Genomic DNA, 25,275 nt, shown 5'->3' on the forward strand with positions numbered 1-25,275 from the left:
TTACCAACAACAAAGAGGGCATACGCACACCAAACTACTTGGCCAAGGCAATGTGAGAGATTCAGAACTGGAAGTCAGAAATATATATGCTGGGTATCATATAATATTTTCCAGCTACAGGAGTATATGTATTTCCAGGCATACTGGAGAGATGTAACAAACAAAAACCCAGCAGCATTCTGAAGCACAAGATTCATGTATGTGCTCTGCTCCCATTGCAAATGTACTCCTTGAATCTGCTGGAGGAGTTAGCTACATGAGCACTCCCTAACCTATTTCAGTCAAAATAAGCTTGTTAGCAGAAACCTGCTATTTAAACTGTCTACGCTAAAACACCTCATCTTAACTGAGAGCAGGTTTGCAGTTTTGCTGACAGATCCTGGAGGGCAGCAACTTGCAGCAGCCAGGCAAAGGCTGCATGGTATTCTTTTCCACCAGTACAGCCAGATCTAGAAGAGGACATCTCAGCAACTCACACTGCCTAATACCAATACTACTGCTGTTAGCAGCTACCACAGAGACAGTTGTAAGAGGACAAATCCATTAAATATTCTGGTACAGTGCTAAGCTAAAGTTGGTCAGTGGTCTACAGCCAAAATCTTGAGATATTGCCTTGTAGCCTCCCCTCTTTCGCTAATGAGCATTGTCTTCTTGAGATGAGCTCTTCTGCTAAACTTTCAGTCAAACCTTACCTTCCTGGCAAAGCGGGATGATTCCCATGGAGGACCCCTAGGATTGCAAAGGAAGATGGATGTGTTTCACCTGGAGAATACTGGGGGTTATCCACCAGCCTTCCACTACCTAAATGAAGGTTCAGAGGAAAGAAAGACCGAATCTTTCCAGAAATCTATTATGACAGGTAAGAGAGGCAACAGCAACAGGCTGTAGCAAGCAAAGTTCTAGACATTAAAAGGAAGATATTCAAAATATAGGTGGACATAGTTCCAAACAAAATGGACTGGTTGTAAAATAATCGTCCCCTGAACAGGCAGCTGGACCTCCAGAGGTCCATCCTACCTTGAAGTTTTCTTTGACTTTATATCTTAAGATTGTGTTGGTCCATTCTTTCATTGGTAAGTGGCAAAAGATTTATGACCTGAGGAACAGACTCCAAAAATCCATGCTAAGGACAATGAATTCTGTATCTTCAGAAAGTGCATTAAGTTGGCTTAGGCCAATTGCTGCTGAAATGTGAATGCACATGACAGAAGGAAGGCAGAAACCAGTACCCTCTGCTACAGCAAGGGACCAGGTCTAACCATAACAGCACTTGAGAAAGGCATATGCAGCTCCACAGCTGAGCAGACCTTGTTCCTATCAGCTGACACTCAAATTGCACAACTCAGAAGCCTGTCACAGACTGTTCCACTAGGGATCCCTTCTTGGCTCAGTGTTTAGCTGCCAATAATCTTTCAAAAATTACCTCAAACTAAAGGAGAGAGGAAGCTTTCCATTACTTTTCTCTCTATAGTAGACTCAATCAAAGCGGCTGCATTTGAATATAGCATATAAACAATATAAATCCCCCAGTAAATTGTGGCAAAACAGATCTGCTAGCCTCACTTGGTGCTTCAGTATATTCTATTCCCCACATAATGTTCCTCCACTCAAAGCCATGATTCTGCTATTCCTTTTAGTGTGTTTGTTAATAAACAATGAAAATAGTATCAGTTCACCTATATTTTCCTTTCTACAAATAAAAAAACAAGTTTTCTCTTCTTTTTTTTTTTCATCCCATTCTGAGAGTTACTTTCATGTCATATCAAGAATGTTACAAGTGTGGAGTATACGATGTGAGAAATCTCTCACATCCTCATGCACTGATGCATCCCATTTCTAAATCTGCCTAACAACCACCACCATTTTCTATAACTTCTACTATAATAATTGGCTAAACATCTAAGAACCTATTACCTGCTGAGTAAAGTAGCTTCTACTTCCAACAGTTTAAAATGTATTCTCTTTTAAATACCATTAGGTCTTCTATGGTGAGAATTTTTCTCCTTTGTGAAAGGAAAAGACCATTAGACTTTAGCACTCACTATTTTCTAAACATCCCAGTGATACCTCTCACTTGTTTTCTGTATTTTCAGGTAGCTCACAATAGCTATATTAAATCTAATAATAGTACACTCACAAACATACTATTTGCATCTTTGCATCTAGGAAGAGCAATTTGGGCTCATGACTTGGAAAACCATATGCAACTTCCTGCTACAAAATAAAATTAAAACATCAAAAGTCAACGTTTCCTACCACAGCCCACACTCGGAGATGCACCATTGACAGCCTGTTCCTCGATCGAGGGGTTAGAGCTCCCTCTAGCACTTTCCACACAGAAAAGCCATAGATGCTAAGCTGTGACTACCCAATCTCACTCAAAGCAGTCTTGAGTAGTGTTGTTTGTAATTTTTACTTGATTTACTTTTTTTTGTCATATGCATAATTAAGAACACATCTACTAGTTTATCTGAAATTCAAGAGAAACAAGTGTCATTAGAAATTCCCTCTATAGCTGATTAAAAATACGCAGATTGCTGTAATTAACTGATCTCTATTTTAAAATGTAATTTACAACAAGCTGAAGGATTATCATGTCAGCCAAGTGTACAATGTGAGATGTAGCAAGAAACTAAATTAAAAAGTTGTTGAACATTTTCAATTTTTATGGCATAAAAAAGTTGTGCTACCTCACCCCTTTTTGGATGACAAACATCCCAATGAAGCTGACTGCAGTTGTGAACTACACGTTTCTTCACATTAAATATTGAGTAATGCTGCTGAAGTAAAACTAAAAAGGTGCAACAATTCTGAGCTCTGCAAAATGCTGAAAACAGAGAAACATCTCATAACAGAAAGCATCGGAACCTTTTCAATCATAGGTTATTACTTATGAATTCTTGATAAACTGAAAGCTGGCAGTACAAATGGAAAAATGAGAGAAACAGGAGCCAAGTCTTTTGAGTTTTATTCCTAACTCTCCCACTCCCTTCCTGTGCTGCCATAGGCAAATCACTCCATTTCACAAGTCTATCAGTTAAACAGATGTGTCCCAACACGCTTCACACAGACAAAGCACCACTTAATGCTGGGAATGAAACCTCAGCACCCAAAGGTGCTCTTTGAGGGCAATGTCACAAAGTGACACCACACCATACAAGTGTAAACTTCCTCTCAAGTGTCAGCAAACAAATCTGTCATGTAAAAGCTAAACAAAACAGACTCGTTAGTAAAGGCATGGTCTCACTTCACCAGTTAGAAAAACTGCAGCAGTACTAATTGTTTCCACAGCCTTCCAAAGCAGAACCAAAAGGTGTGTTATGAAAAAAATTCACGCTGAGTTTTCTCAAACTGAAAAACACAGGTACCACTCCAAAATCAATACAGACATGGCAACAACTCACATGCTGAAGGTAAGTGCCCTAGGGAGGATATGCTTTAGGTAAGTTTCTTTAGTCATCACAGCAATTCTGACATGTAACCACTGGGGGACTTCAGAGCATTGCCTGGGTTTAGAAGTTTGTGATTTTAATATTTGTATGTGACAGAGATGAGGAAATACAGTAGGATGTGTTAGACTATCCACAGCTACGTTTTTATGTCTCTGACAAGTCCAATAAGAAAGACTAGAAGTAACTAGACCCGAGTAGATGACAGAAGCACCTGACCAAAACTTCCCAACATCGCCTGCTGATGTCCCTCAGTCCCATCTGACAGCTGTCCTTGCCATTTTGGGCCCGAACTCTGTACACAGTCCTGCTGCTGCACCCAAATCCTGACACACAGACCTTCCTTCTGCAGTACAGATGGCATCCAAGGCCATTCCTTTTATCCCCTTAAGAGGAGTTGGAGAAAAGCACTGGCAACAACTTCTCTCTCCCCACTCCTCTTGCATGTGGCAGGGAAGGATTATAGTGTGACATCTGACCTGTCCAGCAGCAGTGAAAGGACATTTCAAATGAAAGCAAGATCTCTGCAGTTGCAGATCTGTTGGTTGGGCTGGTGACCTTCAGCTGGGTGTCTCTTGGGCTGACATTACAATCCATCTGTTCTCCCCCCACCTCCACAGAGCTGTGGCTTAGGTCTGAATAAGACAGGTAAAAGGTGGTGCTGACCACACAGCAGGAAGGCAGCAGCAGCAGTTTCCCCCACATACATGACCAAGTACTGAAACTTTTGAGATCTGTGATCACTTCTGCATATTAACAGCAATATATCCTCCTTCCTTTTAGGAAAGCAGCTTGCAGCTGGTTTTATGTCTTTGTTACTTCAAGACTACATAACATGAGGTGGTCCTTGGTGCTATCTTAGGAGATATAGGCAGGCAAGAGCTTAGGGCAAAATGTAGCCCTTCTTAGGCAAAGCACGTGCTGGCTTAATTTCTCAGCGCAGTCTGAGACCTCAGATTGTAGGCAGATGTTCTGTAGATGCAAAACCCAGGAGAAGCAGGTACCTGGCAGTGGAGCTTACCTGGGAGTAATGAATTCAATATTGTCTATTCTGCTGTGAGCAGAAGATTGGACTTCCTGAGGTCTTTTCCAGCCTAAGTGACTCTGTATTTCTAACCGCACTATCAAAGCTCATACACACTTAACAGGCTTTTGGATACTCACAACTTTGTATTTATTATGTATTTATCATAGGTGAAATCTGGAACTCTTTTAAAAAAATGCTGTATAGAGAATTATTTTTTAATAAGACTTTCCAAATCTAGGGTTCACAAGCCTTTGCTGTTAATTTTTTGCAGCCACTAAAGACCAGGTTGTTCAAGAGTACTGCAGATATACCTGCCTTCTGGCTTTACAAGTTGAGAGCAAGAAGTAGTCATCTGTTCAGACACCCAATACTGATTTTCAGTTACATCTGTCCAACTACTTAAAAATGTTCAAAAACTATATATTTTTTTATGTGTTCTCTAGGAACTTTAGCTGATACTCTCCACAAATTATTAAATTCCAAACATATCTTCACTTATAACCTGAACCAGTTTCAAAACTCAGGTTTTACAATTAATTAACTGCCTGTGAAGTCTAATCATCTGCAGTCTTCTAAATCAAGCCATGAAATACTCCCATTACAACCCACCTCAGAACTCTATTTGGGCTGACAGTTCTAAATCAACATGGCAGGAGAACAACCTGATTCAGCTCTGTAGTTCACACCATTTTGTAAAATACAGTGACTTGAAAGAAAACAATAAATGCACATAATTGGCATTAATTAAGAACATTTTTATTACCTACAATCAAAGACCTATAAGGAAGGTTTACTTGTCAGAGAGGGAGCTTTCTTTGCTGAGAAATTACAAGTCTTAGTTAATTAAACATCTAATTTTTTGTAGTATAGTTGTTAAGTGGTTTTCACTTTTATTTCTTCTAAATGAATGTTAGTCTAAAGAAAAGCAGTTGTTTAAAGTGAGAGAAGTGAGGTCAAAAAAACAATGCTGAAATATTTTAGTCTTGCTTTAACTGAATTCTCAGTTTGTTGTCACTGTTACAAAGGTTTCATTTTGTGCTGAGAAGCAACAGGAGTTTTTCAGACTTCAATGTTATGAGAAGACAGTTGAATCTGAACCTGTACACACACATATAGGATAGACCTATTGCATTTCAAAAATTCAGGGCATCAGGAAGGCAAGTTTGCCTGTTGGGCACAGGCAAACAGCCTAGTAACATGAGTTGAGCAGGTAAGGACTACTTGCCTGATAAGATTCATTATTATGGCAACATTTTAAAAATTGCAGCTACTTAGAATACTATTTTCAGGACTGTGAGCACAACTACTTTGCTGCTCATTTTTAATTTTCCTCAACAGTAAGGTTCAGCAATGTATACAGTGACTACTGCTGTCTCCCTCCAAGCTGCAGCCTCAACTAAGCCATCGGTTACAAGCAACAAGGGACTGCCTGCCTCGCTGAAGTTATCTTAGGTATGAGCTTCCACAGGCAGACTAATTCAAATCTATTTTTGTAAATTACAGATTGCGTTAAATATACATGAAGGAAAATATGGAACAGTTGCTTTTACTGCACAACATGAGTTATTTCCCATTACAAGCTCCCTCCGAGAAAACGATAAATTTTAAAATCTGCCAATTAGTGGCAGTGACTACTGATGATTCTGTATTCCAGTCAAGCAGTAGTATTTGCTGGGTACTGCACAGGGCAGAACAATATTCCAGGAAAATCAAGGGACCATGATACCTGACAATAACAAGCTGGAGGATGCAGTGATTAGTCCAAGGTCTCTCTTTCATTTAGAAGTATGCAGGCTGTGTCACTGCATCAGCCAGAAGGATTAAATCTTTACATGTATGTAAATACCTTTACATACATGAAAGATTTTACCTTTACTGTCAATACCTTTAGTACAGTACAGGGCAATAATCTCACAACTTTTGCCTAAGAGAAAATGATCAGAAAAGTAAACATAAATAAATTCTTTCTAGAAAACTAAGCCCTCAACCACCAATGCTTAAACATCTTTTCCATTTCTTAAATCATACAACTCTCTAAGCTAAGGACCATTCAATTTGTCCTAATAAAACAAAGTGGGTATGACAGCTCTCTAAAACTATATGTGGATAAACATCAAAAATGGAACAAGAACTACTAAAATAAAAGGAAGAAACAAAGAACCAGTGGTACAATTTCTCCATTAATAAACTAGCTTGGAAATTCTAGCTGGGGATTTCCAGTCATTAGAACAACTGGGTTCTGGAAAAGTCTTCTGATGGAAACAGTGAAAAAAAGACTTCTGACCAGACCTTAACTGACTGTAAGATGAAACTTTGTAAGTTCACTAAAGGGACAAAGTAGGATCTACAAGACAAGAGGCTGGAACCAGCGACCTGCAAGGTCCCCAAAGGTGGAATCATCAAGTCATGGAGGTTGGAAAATACCTCCAAGATCATCAAGTCTATCTGTTAACATTGCCAAGTCCACACTAAACTAAATGCTACATATACCAGTCTTTTGAATATCTCCAGGTCTGTGACTCAGCTCCCCTAAGCAGCTTGTTCCAATGCCCCACAAAACTTTCAGTGAAACATGTTTTTATAATAGTCAATCTAAACCTTCCCTGCACAACTTGAGGCCATTTCCTCTGATCCTGTTGTTTGTTACTTGGGAGAAGAGGCTAACTCTCACTTTTTACACCTTCCTCTCAGGCAGTCAGAGAGAACAATAAGGTGCTCCGGAGACTCCTTTTCTTCAGGCTAAACACCCCCAGCTCCCTCAGCCACTCCTCATAGGACTTAAAGCACAGACCCTTCACCAGTTCTGTTGCCCTTCTCTGGACTCACTCCAGCACCTCAATATTTTTCTTGTAGTAAGGAGTCCAAAACTGAACATAGAATTTCAGGTGCAGCCTCACCAGTTCTGAGTACAGGGGGATGGTCAGTGTCCTGGTCCTGCTGGCCACACTGCTTCTGATACATTGACCTTCTTGGCCACCTGGGCAACTGCTGGCTCATGATCAGCTGCTGCTGACCAGTACCCACAGATCCTTTTCTGCTGGGCAGTTTTCAGCCATGCTGCCCCAGCCTGCAGCTCTGTGTGGGATTGTTGTGATCCAAGTACAGGACCTGGCACTACACTTTCTTCAATCTCATAATTTGCCAGTCCAGATCCCTCTGCAGAGCCTTCCTACCTTCAGGCAGACCAACACTCCACCCAATTAAGTGTTGTCTGTCCATTTATTGAGGATACACTTGATCCCCTTGTCCATATTGTTAATAAAGATACTAAACAGAACTGGCCCCAGTACTGAGCTCTGGGGAGCATTACTGTTAACTGGTGACCAGCTGCACTTGACTCCATTCACCACCACTCTTTGGGCTTGGCCAGTCTCTCCAGGAGAATGCTGCAGGACTTGACATCAAAGGCTTTACTGAAGTCTAGGTAGACACATTCACAGCCTTTCCCTTACCACAGATCAGGCTGGACAAGCAGGACTTGCCCCTCATAAACTCACGCTGACTGGGCCTGATCATGGTTTGTCCCATATGTGCCCCATATGTCATGGCACTGAAGATGATCTGTCCCATGACCTTCGCCAGCACTGAGGTAAGACTGTGCCTGTAGTTCCCTGGATCCTCCTTCCAGCCCTTCTGGTGTAACAAGGCTGGTAATTCTTGTGCAAGAGACACTCATCACTTCACAGCTCAGAACATACCTGAAAAGGCACAGATGCAAACTTGCTGATTGTCAGCTAAGCAAACTGACTTAGAATGAGTAGAGAACATTGATGGGACTGTGCACTCCACTTTGTTAATACACAAAGATGGGGCTTCATTCTTCTCTCATGAATGACTGGAAGACCTGACAATTTTCAGTTTGGCATGTGCCCAGTGAGTTTGAGCCTGAGATTTATGAAATGTACAGCCTACACGTTTCCACCATGTGCTGAACTGCTGAGTTACACATGACACACAGGAACAGTACTTATTCTGGTGAGGTTTTATCCATTGATCTCGCCTCCAGGAAACTCCCAGGTAACTTCAGATTTCCCCGAGGCCATATTCACTGTGCTTGTCACTGGTTTCACAGGATATCCCTCATGGTATCTGATACATTTATAATAAATGTATTACATGGGAACAGAGACGATCTCGTTTCATACCTTCACTGCCTCCAGGTAAACTCTCACGGGATCTGGGACAAACCTTTAAGCTCTTCATTCACGTGATGTCTGGATGTCAGATGAAGATCCAGACTGAGTAATGCAAGCGACCTTAGAGTCCCTGATATGGAGGCACTTTTGCTGGAGGAGTTGCTGTCAAGTCACCTACTGGGAAGATTAGGCCAAGATCTCCTGGGCAGCAAGATGTTGCAACTATGAACTCCATTTTCTCCAGGGCCAATTGTCTATTGTTTCCACAATTAGAAGAATAGTTACTTAGTTTATTTCAATATTGTTGCTGCATTGTGCCTTTAACTGAGCAGTGACATGGGTATAGACTGCAGTGGCTATCTGAAAACTCCTGAGATTGCAAAGAGCAAAAATTCAGACAGGTTCCAGCTGGATCCCAGTATGACTCCAAATCAACTCTTACAACCATCAAAACGTGTCCTGCCAATTCATAGTGATTTACTTTGAGAGAAAGGAGATAGAGGCAAGGGTCTGACCTCCACACAAACTATTAATGTTGAGTCACTTGAGATCCTACATAAGATGAAAAGTTCTTTAGTGCAGTATCAGGAAACCTTGAAAGAAAATGTGTCTCCACCTGAGGACAGGATTTGAAGTGTGTTGATCTGATTTTTCATATTAGAAGGGATTCCACCTGTCAGTACTTGATCCAAATATGCTACTATGGTAATAAGTGCCCAGAAATAAAGGTAATTACATATTTGGAAGTAAACTGAGGGCAAGACATCAGGTTGTCCTACGAGAACTGCTTTACTCTATTAAGCATTACTGTAGGATACGACACTGCAGACTCAACAGTGCTGCTCCCATTTCCCAACTGATAACTTATCTATGCAATGCATAAATTCACATTTCTCTGATGCACCTTCTAGGAAACTACAAGACATATTTCAGGAAATAGTACTTTAAAATATGTATTAATTTCATTAGTACAGCTAAGGTTTTACAATCTCTTTAAAGACAAATTACATGCTGGAACAGATTATAAGTAACTGTTTAGCCAACAAAAAACCCTTAATAAGTAAACTTCGAAAGTTATTTCTCTTAAAATAAATGTTACCCTCGTGTTTTAAAGTTATTAATAAAATGAGTTTCATGTACTTACACTTTATAAAACAGATACGATGTTTCACTACCCAAGAACAAAATTACTATGTATCACAGGTTGATTCACACTGCTTATATGAGAAGGGGAAGTTAAAATCAAGTGAAAATTTTGAATCTCAAATTTTAAAGTGCTTCACCTATAATAAATACTATTGCATCAAGAAAAGAAGGATTTCTGTTGAAGAGTATTACTATATGTAAAAGAGTATAAAGAATAGAAAATAATACAGCGACAATAAACATACAAAATCTTTTGATATATTAAATTTGCTGTTACTTTTCAACATGCAAAAGTCAGGCTAAATTGCCTGAAAATTGTAACTTTGTTTAACACAGTTTTTATAGAAAATTTTATAAAGAGTAATTTTAAAAAATGTTGCTGATATTCTGTCAACAGCTAGTAGACAGTTTGCTAGCCCTCAAAGAGCAAAGAAAGAAAATATAATTGCATTAAGTAAAATATAGACCCAACCAAGAAATTCAACACTGATAAAAATATACACTTGCAAAACCTAGCCAAGAATCAGAATGAATTCTTTTACTAGGTTAAAAAAAGAATTAATATTGCTTCTATGTTCATTTTAACATATATATAAACATTAACAATCCCAAGGCTGCCTATTAGTTCACAAATGGCATATTTACAGTATTTATGATATTATACCCCATGTTGGGACATCCCATTACAGAGTCACGGTGGTAAGCTCCATACTTAAGGTGGATTCTGCAACACATTGCATCTTTCCAGTTATTCTCCTGCAGTATGATTACTCTGGGGCAAGTATTTACCACTTGCTATCTGCCTACAGGGGAATCTCTTTGGAAGCTGACAAACTGATTTAAGCAGCTGTGGAATAATTTACTGGGTCTTGAGTTTTATTAAAGGAGAACAAAAGGCTTTGAGAGCTTTTGGTGGTTTATGCCACAAGAAGAAGAATGTTTGGCTTAGTAACTGGCCACTTTCTCTTTGACTTTCCTCTTGGCTCCATCCAGGATAGTATTTGCTATTTCACAGCCCTTTAAAAATGTACATGGTCCTGGGGAAAGAGAAGATGCCACATCAAGAGAGCCCAAATCAATATTAGGTGTATATAAACAAAAATAGTGTTTAAATACAAAATGTGCTTGACTGATACCACGTTTCTAGATTCCCAAAAGTCTAATTAGGAAATGTTAAGCAGAATTATCCTTCTACAGATGAAAGTAAAGTAGATTACAGCAAAGACAAAAGATATCAAAATCTGGGGTAACAATTACTAATCTAATATTCATCCTGTGAGACCTCATTGCTTACTACAAATAAACTATTTCCTTCCTAAATTTCAGTTGTTAAAATAACTTTTGAACCTCTCTGCAAAAAAGGTATGCTGTGAGTCCAACTCTCACCCCAAGAAACACTGGAAGGATTAATTAAGGTTTGTGAAGCACTGAAAGTGTAGAGGAAACCCCCAGGAGACAGTCCTTATTTCCATATTCTGACCAGGACTTGAAAGGCATGCAGTAAATACAGCCTGGGGCACAGAACAAGCAATACGAATAAAATAAAATATTGAACAGCTGTTTGTTAAGTGAATACAGTTCATCCCACACACCAAATTTTTTTTCTGCCTTAGGCTGCAGGGAGTGGGAGGGTGAAATAAAATGTTACTTTGAAGGGTTAAAAAGTGAAAAAGTTATAGAAAATTGGAACTGTTTCTTACAAACAAAAAGACAACTTTTACAAGCAGAACTGCAAGCCCCACTCATTATTATATTAGAAGTACAACTGTGTTTACCAGGTTAACTTCTGTGTGGAGATGCAGTGTCTTTCAGCTTATAAAAGCTATAGACACCACCAAACTCATACAAAGCCCTCATTTTATAAAGAGGGGTGACAATGAAAGAGATTACATCACTCTTACAAAACTAGGAATGCCCCAAATACTACAGTAAGCAAAGTTGGTGAGATCTGCCTGGCACTGAAGCCCAAAGGAGCCAAGCTCACCCACAGCAGCTTTCCTCCCCAGCTCAGTGCTGCCTACCCACAGCAGGCAGCACGAAGGGCTCACAGCTCACACAACAGCCTGTACGGCTTGGGGCGTGCAGGGCACTGACTATTGCCTTCTCTTGCAAACTGACAAGACAATTTGCTTTTCAGCATCAGAAAGTGGAGTACCCGAAAGTAAAGAGAGCCTGTGTTCTGACGGGAAAAATGAAAGGAAAGCAGCACAGCTGCGGTGCACAGTGTGATGGAGCCTCATTCTTCTACCACTACAACTTCTATGGGTATTACAGGGAAGGAAAAAAGAATTGCCTGAAAACAACAATACAGAGAGCAAGGAAGGAAGAACAGGAACTGTGATAATCAGAAGTAGCTGCATTCCCACTGCAAACATAAATATTCTTTTCTAACATTTATTTTCCTTTCCAGATATTGCTCCATAATATCACTTTTCCCCCCCACATTATTTTTCTCCCTTTACAAAAATAAAGATTTTCCTAAGACTGGTATTCAGAACTGACAGCCATTAACTCCAGTGTCTCTTTTTAGAATGCATTTGAGAAAACTGTGATTTTTCTCAAACCAGGAAAAAAATCAAGTCAATTCCAGCAATTACAGCAGTCAAATATTTTTAATTATAATTTCTTGTTGTTAAGTGAACAAACAAAAAATACTGAGACAAAAAAACCACATTGGAAAAACCCTACAAAAAGGGACATTAGGAAATCAACCCAGTATTTGATGTCTCCTCTTTTTTTGCTGCTGAAAGCCACATGGCACACAGTATTTTTAACTGAGGAGTCTTGTTTCAAATATATGCTGAGGAATCTTATTTCAAACATATACTAAATAAGGAGAGGAGTATTAAAACAGGCAGTCCCTTACTCTAATTTTATCCATCTCCCTCCTCTTCTTTCCTTGATGCAGCGAAACTTTAACACCAAACCCTGTCTCTCTCTCTCTTTTTTTGTAAACAGTGATCAACATTTTCCTAAATGACCCCTGAAACGACCTACTTCGAAACTACTCATTAGTAACAGCCACGTTTGCAATATTAACCTGGATGTGGCTGTTTATTAAGATCTTTTAAGGGGGTTAGAATGAAGACACACTGCTGGTGTACAGGGAGCACAGAAGGGGTAATTTAAAACCCATGTTTTTCCTCCCCCTCGCCGAAAACATGCCCAACACTGTGCAGCTGTGCTGCCAGCTTCATCACTCCCTCCATCTCCACTCTTGCTAATTAAAAGGTTGATCACAGAACAATGCTCTTCTCATTAATTTCAGCTTTCTGATTGGGCAGGATTCCCACTCGCTCCGCCTGATCTTTTCCACACTGCTGAAGTTAATGTGACAGGAGCCCGAAGATGGATTACCCGCTGCCATATTGCCCATCACCTCCAATCAGCAGCTATCGGGGTAAACTGATTGTTCTAATTTGCTCTCATTATTTTTACAATATCAGGAGAAAATAACGCACACAGCTCACTGTCAAAGCCGTGAAAATCAGCCATTAGTTAAACCCAGACACTGAGTGGCTTTATTAGAAGCACTGCAGTTTATTGATTCAGCTTTGGTAAACTAAGATAATACCTATCCTCCTTAAACACACTTTTTAAGGTGCACTTATGTAGCAAGAAAATATTTATTAGGATACTTTTGGAAATGCTCACTGTCTCAGCCTGTTATTTTGATATGCTGGCAGACAACAAAGATTAAGAACAATGGAAGCTTGACTTCCACATAAAGAAGGGCAAAATATGCAGCATTATCCGCATGGCAGCCTGCATGCACGTCTCAGCTACTCTTCTACAGTTTAAATAAAAATCATCTCAGGACTAGTATGGCAGGTGAATATGTAAATACACCCTATGATCACACAAAATACAGTACTACCATAAAGGCAGACATGGTACAGGCATGATTGTATGAGCTGTATGTACAAGGTCAGAGATTTAGTATTGGGTTTCATTTTCTGTTGTTTTTTTGGGGTTTTTTTTTGTGGCTAAGCAAAAGAACCTGCATAGTCCAGCATCAAAACACAGGGTCTGAGAGAAGAAAGTCCAACTAAGAGAAACTCTTTTGTACGGCTGGGAGCTATTTTTTACCCTACGCAAAGACATTATGCTGCCACAATTTGGGAACACGTTCAGAAATGTCACTCCACACTAAAGCCTCACCAGATCCCAGAGCTAAGAAATAAATAAAGTATTGTTAGCAGCATGAAGTCAACTATTTTTACACCACAGCAGTGTTTAGAACACGCAGAAAATTCTGGACCTCTGACTGTCTCTATGTTGTGTATAAAGGGTCCCACATTATTTTGCCTGCTGCTTATCTACATCTTAGTGAAGAGAAATGCTAAATAATGGGATTAACAGAAACATGATACCTTAAATCTTGCTAAACATAAACACTTAACTGGTGTCTACGATATTCTAACTGGCAATGTACTCCAAGAGTGACAGGCAGAGCACAGCAGACTGATTTTACTTTTAAATAATATCTAAATTAGATTAGTTCTTTGTGTAGATCTGCATGAACCAGAGGGGACATTCATCATTGTGCCAAAAAAGTTAAATTCACTGGGGTACACTCAAAGTGAATGGTTCTAGACCCACGTTTTATCTCTCAGACGCATCATCAAGATGCTGTGCCAATATGCATGAAGCCAGCTAGGAGCTGCAAGAAAGACAACGGGAGGGTAACTGGGTGGTAGAAAAGGTTTAATTTTTTCCTTTGTCAATTATGAATTGCTTGGGACAGGATCTGTGGTTTCTCTGTCTTGTAAGCACAGAGCATCCCTTTCAAGAATTGAGCTTCTTTTTTAATATTTAAATGGATTAAATATGAAGAAGGGTATTCTCCTCCCCCTTGCTCCAAACCAGATGTAATTCTAGTTCCCCCTCCTCCCCCGATGTAATTTAAAATGCTACAGTTTTCATTACTGCTTTTTAATATTTTTAAATCCTCATCAGCTAGAGCCGTGCGTTTGGGGTTTCATTTTTCCTCTCTCCTAGAAAAGCCACCTCCTAGCTTCATTTGGTATCTCTTTTGACCCTTGCTAATGGTGTTCTCTTGGAGGGGCGTGCCATGCTTTTCCTCTTAAAATTCCTGCACTGAAAGACTGCACCACACCACACTCCACAAAACGTGCTGATGGCACAAATTACAAGCCCCCAGCCGAACACTCCAGCCCCCACCATTCGGGCAGATTTATGTGGGCTCTTGCCGACGTTATTACAAGTCAGAGTTTATTGGGAAATTGTTACATTATGCGGAGTGTCTAACAAATTGCTTATGCTGCTATAATTGGATTACAACAGCCGCTTGCTCCCACCGGTAAGATTAGGCAAGTAGGACTCCTGCCGATCTCTGAGCGTTAGCAGTAATTTTATTTGCCTTGCCTCTCTCTTTCCTAACAACATGCCTCTTTCCCTGCCAGCTGTCTGCTGAAAAGGCACAGGCTTGTTCCTTGGCCCTAACAATGCAATTACAGCCCTGCAGATCGCACTGTTTGTGCATTAAGTACAGAGCCAAAACGAGGCGAATTGATCGTTTGACTTTTGGAGGAGCCATGTGATCTCTGCGTGCGGGTGATCCGGCATGCACCACTGGGCAGTGCTGCAGTGCGCGCCTCGCCATCAACCCGCTCCGCGCTACCTCCCCTCCCCTGCCCGCTCCCACCAGCAAAGATGTTGGAGCCCACCCCACCTTAATCCCCATCAGGCTATATAAACAGCCTCATTTTTGGGTGCTCTCTTGCCAGGCTGAACTCAGAACTCACTCTGCCTTCTGAAATGTGATGCTTGGCCACATCAGTGACTTCCCTGCAGTGGGCTACACTAGGAAACTGTTATTGCAGCATTTTATACCACAAGCTTTAGCACAAGAATTGGACATATTGTCGAACAACTTCTTAAATTCTTGTATTTGAAAAATACTAAAAATACATCTAATGTCATGTATTCTGTACCATCTGAGGGTGCTGTCACCGCAGGTGATTACTTAAAAAGCAATGCTTCCCATGTCTGCCACTACTTATCACCGAAGCCACCAATGACTTGGATTCCAAACTATTTCACATTTCCAGCACGAAGGATCCTAAAGTACTTTGTAAATACAAGTCCAGTTTGGTTTCAAACACTTCTTACAAGCTTGATGTGATGGATATAGAATGAAGACCTCAAGGCTGTAATTCTTTATGCAGAGTACCCATCACCAAACCAGCAAACACAGCAAGGAACAACAGCATGTGATACTATCCATAATATAGTCGCAGAGGAATTTTGACTAAGGATGCCAGGCCAAGTTCTACATTTTAAAAGACTTCTATTACATCTTCACTCTCTGTACACTGAGAGCATTCCAATATTATTTCATTTAGAAGAGACCCCTGGAATTCTCCAGCTCAGCCTCCTGCTCAAAGCAGGGTGCTTTATGAGGTCAGATCAGGTAGCTCATGGCTCTTGTAAACCTCCAAGCATGGAAGCTGAAGAGCCTCCAAAAGTAACCTGCTCCAGTTTGACTATCATCACCACAAGAAAACTCTTCCTTGAAACCACTCAAACATGAGAAGAGTTTCTAACATCTATGGGGGGGACCTTCCAGTTAATTTACTGAATTCAATTTGAAATGTAATGCAATTTGCTTTACCAAGATTCCAAACCATGGGGTCCAAAAAGTAGAAACATCTCCACTGAGTTGACCAAAATTTGAAAATTATTCTTCATATCAAGATTTTGCCTATCCCCTGCCTGACCATCCTTACTGCAGAGCTTGGAGAACTGATCTCCATAATATGCTTAAGAGACCCTCAGCTACAAAGCAATGTATGAGTTAGCTTTTATATTACTGTTTCTCCAAAGTCTCGGTTGCATTTAAAAAAACCCAAGTGTAATTCTTTTTTTATTTGTGGTTTCATTGACATGCAAAGTCATTTTGGGTGGTAAGAGAAGCAGAAATGACAACCACTCCACAATGTTTTTGTAACTGAAGACTAAAGAAGCCTGTTTACACATAGTTTAACACTCAAAAGAAACTCTGAACAGCTGAAATGCCTTATAAATAGCTCAGACCCAGAGGAAGTGCAAACGTCTGCATTGTGAATTGTAGATCTTAATTACAGACAATGGCTGGTACAGCAAGTAGCACAGAAAAAAAAAGTGAAACAGTTGCACTGTTCATGGTTGGCAATAATTCTTCAGGAAAATATTTACTATCAATCAGTTATGAGAAAAGGGACTCTGCGCTCATAAAACAGCACGTTGCTTCTCATACCAGGACCATTTTGCTTCAGCATAATCTGAATTTAAACAGCTTGTTTCCTGCGGATATAATTTTGGAAATAAATAAAACAAGTCTATCAAAATCTGGAGAATGTGTATGGTGGGGTGGAGTGGGGGGAGCAGGAATATCACATTTCTTTCTCCATAATTTGCAAAGAGGTTATTAGACCAAGATGAAGCTAAAGCATAAAATTGTCTTGACCTAAAAAAAGATAGATGGACCTAGCAAGGAGGATAAAAATAGTCATATTTGTGACAGGAAGATCATCATTAAGGGCAAAGCTTTTAGATAAAACTCTGATACCATTTTCTACTTGTGCTGTCTGAGTATTCCCTTTCAAAGCACCTTTTGCATGTTAAGTACTTCCAGCAATGCCTGCCAGTCACACGATTCTCATTACAGAGAGAATACCTCCAACAGAAGGGTAGAATGACATGCTTACATCTCTGTCAGCTAGTGGCTAAGGTAGTGTTTATCCAGTTTGCAACAACCTCAGAAAGTGCTGTCCCTCCCAGAGAAAGGTATAGCCAAGACAGTAGAGGATACTTTATTGAGGGATTTGGGGCTGGAAGCATGTCCACTGACAGTCCCTCTGCATCATTACACAGAAGCTAACATACTTTCTTATTAAAACAGTAGAACAAATACTTGGAAACTGAACATTGCTAGCCAAAGAGTATTTGTTCATTATTAAATTGCTCTAGTTTAAATCTCAGGGATTGGAAAGGCTTCAAAATCACTAGAAAACAATGCATTATCTGAAGATGCACTGAGTCAGTGGTATATCACAGCAGAACTCTGAGCTGATAGTGCTATTCATGCAAAGTAAATGCAGACACACACTCTGGAAAAAAAGAGCCATCAATCTGTGACATAAAGGGACTTGAGAGTACAAGAGGGACATCTTCAGATCAATTTGTCCTACTGCCAACTGGAACATCCAGCCTGGAACCCTAAACGCTTCTTTATTAAAGAGTGCTTGTGGCTGCTCCTTTAAATTCATATAAAAATTCCAGACTTAATGTTATTATTGTGCAGACTATGTTTGTTCTAAAAATTCAAAAGTAGTGATGCAGAAAGAACTGACAAAGGAAAGATTTCAATTACCAGCTACTTCCACCACTCCTTGCTTTAGCTGAATCACCCTTGAGTGTAAAATGTGTAGCTACAGCTAAATAATAAGATGCATCTTTTGAAAGAAATTTCACATAGCATGCTGGAAGTGCCAAGGCCTGTTCTCACAGTTCTGTTTTTCCAGAATTAAGCACAATAGAGCTCCCTCCACCTTTAGAAGTACGATGAACAGCAAAGATTCCCTAAAAGACAGAAAATGCTTAAAAGACCCTGAGAAGTCCCTTAGTTTGTCAGGACCTTAAAAAGCAAGACCAGTTATCACATGTGGGTAGCAAGCAGCGGTCTGGAACAGAAGTTGGATTTTTCAAGGGTGGCATGCGTGACTATATTTTTCTTCTTCTAATTCTACTTAGATCAAGCTAGAGGCAGAGACTCTCTCCCAGCTGCTCTTGCTGAGTCCAGAACTAAGTAGAAACCTGCAGATGCTGCATGCCATTTTGAAGGTGTCTCATCAGTGCTGTCTCTCACAGGGATGCCACAGGGTGCCTGTCTCTGGCACAAGTAGGAAAGAATTCAATGTGCAAAATGAAACTGAGAACGCTCTTTTGTACAGGAGATACAGATGAACTGGAACCAGCTGCAGGAGTTAACAAACAGTAAGACCTATCTAATGAATGGAAGAAATGGGTATTGACTGAAAGCTCTGAGATCAACTACACACCAATCTCCTGATGAAAAAGAAAAGAGCATTTGGAATCAAAAGGGTATTTCTAGGATCCAGGGTAATGCAAAATCTAACAAACTCAAAGCAAACAGCAAAACTCAAACTAACACACCATACAAAGGTGTGAAAAGGCATGACCTCTGAAAACAGGACTGTATATAATCCATCCAAGCAAATACTCAGCCAAGGAGACTGGAGACACACCAGAGCATCCCTCACCACACATCAAACAGAAAGAGTGAAGGTCACCACAGAAAGATTTCCTGGGCACAGAACAGAAGAGAAACTTGTTTGCACACCCAGGAGCATCAAAAGAATCCTAGTGACATACCAGATGCCAGGGGACTTTTAACTATGTCCCTCTCTAATTGAGGATGAAGCACACACCAACACCATTATCTGCCTGAAGATACTGGCTTACAAAATATGGAACAAACAATAGGAACAGATGCTCATTTGGCCAGATTTCAATAAGCCTCATTAAAATCAAACACCCTGTCCTTGGAGCCCAGGTTCATGCTACATTTCTACCTTATTTAAGCACCTAGCACCAATTCCTGAGAAAGTTGTCCACTTGTGGTTGCACACCAGTAGCATCATTAAAAGAAACTCTCCTGCAGAGATTTTTGAGTAAGTAAAGAAGCAAAAAGAGGAAGTTTATATATATATATATATATATATATATATATATGCCAGTGTGTGTACACATACATGTAAAAACACAATTAGAGATTGCATTTCCTTTCAAAAGACATTGGCTTGAATATACATCAGATTTGTTTATCACTCAAAGGCAAGGGGCAAAAAATGCCAAAAAATAACAGAAAAACTCTGACAGATGCAAGACAAATGATGCTACAAATCACACATATGAAATCTGTCCATCACAATGTATAATTTTTAATTTAAGATCCCATATATTCAGTCAAAATATGCACACACTTGAAACAATTTCTAATGCTCCTTATTTGCTTTTACCCAAACAAGGAAGTCCTAAGTCCCATCAATGGAGTTTCAGAGGACAAATACCAGAAAAGAAGAGCTAAGAACAAGACACAAAGATTCACTATAATATTACATTCTAGCTTTATTTTAAAATGTCTGAATAAAAATAGCTAATTCATAGGTTTGCAAAAGGCACAGAGCACCTGGCTGGAGAGTCAGCATGACTGTACACAAAACCAGACAGACAAGGTTTCCTAATAAACACAAACCTTCTTGAGTGATCAAAGTACTGTGGCCCTATGCTGCTTTCCACACCTGAATATGTGTATCTGTTTTTTCCTCCTTCTGTTTTAGGAAAAATGCCAGTTGTTAGGTTGGTGGTTTACACTGGATGTCCTGTACAGAAGCACTCGTTCACAAGAGAGTTTAACAAATGGGCAGTGCTCCAGTCTGAGAGAAGATACCTCAGTACTGGTATGTGTGGCCTCAAGGGTAACTGCATTTCATTCTTTGAACAAACTTTTAGAAATGTCAAGCACACAATCAGTAAATGCCATTAATACAGTCTTAAGAGAGCACAATTATCTTTTCTACAAGTATGTGCAGAATCAGAAATTTAGTTTTCAGAAAAACCATTGTCTCTTGCAGACTGACTGACACATCTGACAAGCAGCTGATAATGCAGCTAATCCCAGTCAGGGATCAGAAAAAAAAATAATTATTTCCAAAGTAACCCTTTCTATGTTTCATGAACCCCCTACAATACATTTGGAAAAGTGCTGCAGATAATGAAAACTGCAGCACGTTCCAGTATTCACCTCCCTGACAAAACATTTTAAAATCCAAGGCTATAAAATACATCAATAATGGAAGATAAAACTTCCTGTGTGTATGTGGTAGGAGAAGGCCTCTGAACTCTATACAAAGCATTTAAGCCTTCACCTAGGGAACATTTAACAGTTTTGCCATTTGCCTATGCCATCACTGAACCATGTGCATTTAGATAGCTGGATTTATAAATGCTTTGAAACTTCTGGAATTTGAAAGACAAGTTTGCTTAGAACCAACTTCATTTGGTTTGTAGATAGGAAGGCAAAGTACTAGCCAGGCAAGCTAGTACTAGAGGAATTATACCCCCAGAAAAGTCATATATATATATATATATATATATACACATATACACACATGTATGTGCATGTATGTATGCATATATATGTATGTTTATATATGGTTTTCCATATATATATGATGGCAGACTGTCAAAGAGTATATATACATATATATTGCCCTACAGCATATAGAGACATGATACTTCTAAAACATACACTTTTTTATCTCCAGGATGATGTCTCAAATTCATCCTCAATAGCATGAAACAAGTCTTGCTGTTCCTGCCTTGAGCCCTACCCACACCTCTCACCACAAATCTGCTGAAAACATAACTTTTGGAGAGTTTATTAAGACATTAAGTTGTTAAAGTACGTGATTTTATTTAAAAGAGGCACAACTTAAATTAGCTGTACTTCTTGCACACCCTTGCTCCTTAGTGAGGCAATCAGGTCAAACACAACACTGCAGAGCAGATGGGGTTGAATGGGTTTACTCCCATGAGCTTGCTGTGAGCTGCTTTATGGCACTGGAACAATGCTCCACAATGAGATAACTCAGCCAGAGCTGCTCTGCTTAAAGAGTTTCACCTAGTCTGTATCATAAAACACCTCAGGAAGCAATGTGCAAGACCCCCAGTTAAGAATGGGGTCATGTTAAGAATGGAAGCACTGGGACCAAACTTTGTACCAGGAATTTGTACCAGAACTGGTAGCTTCTCTTGAAAGTGCTTCTCCAGTGGAAGATAACTGGCACGTCAAACACAGTTTATGAATGCTAAGCCACCTGCAAGCACCATTACAAACTTCTATGGTAGCCCTGACAAGAGTCAAAAGTAATGGGACATCCAAATTTCACCAGCAAAACCCCAGCAAAGATTTAGCTGGGAAATTATCTTAAAGGTCAGTACAAAAGTGGCCCCTGAAGGGACAAGGCACCTTTAACAACCAATCAAAGTACGAAAGAAATGGACTTCAAGAAGATCAAGGAATAATAACTGAAAGAGAAAACAGGCTTTTGAGTGGTCAGGTTTGTGGTGACAGAGGAGCAGCAAAATGCCAGCTGGTTTCAGTAACAGATGGCTGCATGCACTGATCTGTCCTGCATGCCCATTCTAAACTTCCTTTCAGTGGAAATACAAAGCTTACACAAGACTAAACGCATCCTTCACGCAGCCTTTCCACACATCATCATGGTTCAAATGTCCTCTATTCACAAACAGACCAAGCTGTACATTGGTTTACTCTAGTTATGCTGAAATCTAAGACAAGAGGGTGGCTAATGGCATCTGTTCTTTTCCAATCACATCTACCTTAATTGTCAAGAAATTACTTTTCTGTGACAAGCTAATAAATTAATTTTCTTATCATTCTGACTGTAGTATCTCCTCTGTCCCTTTCCTTTAAGTGCAGTGTTCACTGTATTTTAATTGAAAAGTCTTTTTGCACCTCCCTTCTGGTAGCTAAGAAAGGGAACCATGATACACAGAGCTCTCATGCAGTATTTCTAATATGTATCTGGGCATTTGTCATTTGAAGTTGCCACAGCTAATTACATGGCCGGCATAGGTCCTCCCACTGGAAAAGCCTATTACTTGTATGGCAAAATGAACCCTTCAATCCTACATAGGTCAGGACTCAAGTAATCATTTCCAGCAGAGAAAAACAGCAAAACAGGATCCTGAAAGAGAGACAAGCCTACCCAAAATACTTACACTTTGTTTAAATATTTATTCCTAACTGTAATATTTTAGAAGAACTTTTTAATATTTAACAAGAACTTGACTAACAATGAACAATTTCCTAAAAATCCCTCAAAACCAAAGCTGTTCTGTTACTTACTTTGGCCACACAATTTTCGGTCTTCATAGCAGTGCTTCCTAGACATACTGTTTCTTGGTTTAAGCACAGTCTGGCACAGCTGTTGTAGGTCTGCAAAAAGATTAAAATGGTTATGAATAGAAGAACACAATTTTCTTTCAGGCACCACATTTTTGGCACAGGAACCTACACTAAGTCTACTACTCTACTACATTTCTTTTTTCTAAGATGTAAATGTTTCAAACCAATATAAACTAGTTTATAGTAAAAGTCTAAGTTCAGGGCATGCACATCCTCTGAGAATCCATGTACAATTTTACAGTACGGAAGTACAAAGACGAAAATTTTTCTTCTCTGTTCCTTTGAAAATGGAAAAAAAAATCTCATCTCAGTTTTTGTTCTTTCACAAAATGCCGCATAATGGAACAATTAAAGCAAGGTGATTTCTACACACTAGTTATTAGAGAGTACATCAAATGTGAATAAACATCTGACTATCAGAATATAAAATGTAAAATACATGGGACACAATGAATGCTATAATCAGAAGGGAGCAAATGCAGACCACATTCCATTGTTGTATTTAATCTTCCCAGTTATGTAAGGCTTTTAAAATTGTTTTAAAGTAGAATGTCTTTTTTCTTTAATGCTGTCCTGACCAAGTGACCCCCAGATGGGGCTGAAGACTTCAGAGTCTTTGCAGAACACATCACTTGTAGTCTCTCCCTTTTGAGGGAAGTGTATGAACAATACTTACAAAGTGGGCTTACAATTATAATTTGGTTGAGTTGGCTATTTAAACTAATATGCCTGAAGAACTCAGGAGCTTCTAACAGAGGCTTTCCTCCTCATCCCCAGCACCTTTGCATCTAAGAGCTTCAGTATGGGATTAATACACCTGCCACCATTTACAGAAAAATGTTCCCATGCAAAAGTGGCAGCTCAAAAGCAAACACAAATTTGATTTGTTTCAAGAGTAGAAAGTGGACCACAGAGAAGATGTTGCCACCTCAAAAAGTTGTGTGGGGAAACCACAAGAAAGATGCTGAAAAAGAATGAAATTAAACTTGTTACGAAGACATTTTCAAGAGCACTAAGTAAAGCATACTAACATTCATGGTATTTTAAGATTGCCTTAATGGGAGGATGCACAAAGACTTGTAGTGAGCTGCCTGTCAGTTATCTCCCTGTAATATTCACTGGCAATCTCAGGAAATGTTTTCTTTAGGGCTTGCTACGATTTCTATTTGCTTGATTTGAAATTACTTCAACCCCAAACCTGCTACAGGTTACAAAACCTGTGGACAACACTGGCATGATAAGGGCTCCTATACTTCTCCTTTGCCCCAAAGCTCCATCACCAGAGGCCAGATTCCCTCCATACCAAGAACCAAAAAACAATCTCCTTCTCTTGCCCCTCTGCCAGAGGCCTGACTGTGTAAGATGTTGTCAGCAGCAACATAAAAACTGGCAGAGGAGCACATGGCATAGGATGTCAGAGGCAAAAATGCAAAGAAATGAAAAGGAGTTTACACTGAGTGATAGGAGGTATGTCCACAAACCCAGCATTCCCAGCAGCCCCCACCTCAGGTAAGCACCAACTGATGGGAAATGAGTGTTCTCAGTCAGTTTATAACATTCACCTAAGTTCTTACCATCCTCATGAAACAGTCCTTACTGTACACAATGGGAAATCAATATACTGGTTTAGGTGGATCTGTACTGGACCAGCACAATACAGACATTCTTGGAGAAATTAAGGAAATCACAGTCCTTTCCACCTTAACTATTTACAGAGCCCCTTTAAAGTTCACCATGAAACAGAAACATAAGAGATCACAGAAGCCTTATCTTCTTCATTGCTTTAGCATTCATGTTTTATTTCTCACTGAGCTCTCTAACCAGAAACAATCAGTGACAGACTGGAATGCAGAATATTCTGGCTCCAGCAGTTCTCCTTACATGTCACAACATTGATATCTGCTTTGACTAGCAGCCAGCAAGCAGTTTCTGTCTCTAGACCCAGAAGGAGAAACTGAAGAATTCAAACACATGAATTCTTTCAAGGTGCTGTGCAGATGAACAAAGTACATCTTTCAGCAGGAGAGGTTCAGATTCAAACTGGATTAGGCCACAAGCAAACATAAGTCTGATTGCCTCTTGCAAATATTTGCCAACATCATAAAACCATCACCCTGGTATGCATAAAATTTTCTCCTCAGAAGAAAAATCAGAATGGTATAAACTACTATAAATTGGGGCTTAGATATAGCATCCCAACCGATAGACAAAAAGTTGATACCATCTGTTTTGCACTGACATTCAAACAATACCATGCAGACTTCATTTTACAGGCAGGGTATTAGTTAAATTCAACCAGATTGTGAAGGAAAAAAAACATGAAGAGTTGGTAAGATTCTTTGTTCAGTTTTCACATTTGTGTAATTTGACCCATTTATTGGAATTCTGTGATTTTTTTTCACTTGCAATTTAATTCCTAGAATTCCAAATGCAGTACTTCTGCACAACTTGTCTGCTACATACTGTAAATTTTATGAGGAGCCCTGATTCAGGAAA

At 39.6% G+C, this 25,275-nt stretch overlaps 1 protein-coding gene across 11 annotated transcripts in view; it reads right to left on the reverse strand.

Annotated features, from left to right (window-relative positions):
- BTRC (beta-transducin repeat containing E3 ubiquitin protein ligase) overlaps positions 1-25,275 on the reverse strand; it is a 116,266-nt gene that overhangs the window by 32,652 nt on the left and 58,339 nt on the right. For all 11 annotated transcript variants that reach the window (XM_085582695.1, XM_021536362.4, XM_085582693.1 and 8 more), the window contains one exon: positions 22,720-22,809. In XM_085582695.1, the coding sequence (XP_085438821.1) occupies positions 22,720-22,809 (90 nt within the window). The remainder of the gene's footprint in view (positions 1-22,719; positions 22,810-25,275) is intronic.

Source organism: Lonchura striata, chromosome 6 (genome assembly GCF_050655825.1).
Source record: "Lonchura striata isolate lonStrDom1 chromosome 6, ASM5065582v1, whole genome shotgun sequence".
In the NCBI taxonomy this organism is placed as follows: Eukaryota; Metazoa; Chordata; class Aves; order Passeriformes; family Estrildidae; genus Lonchura; species Lonchura striata.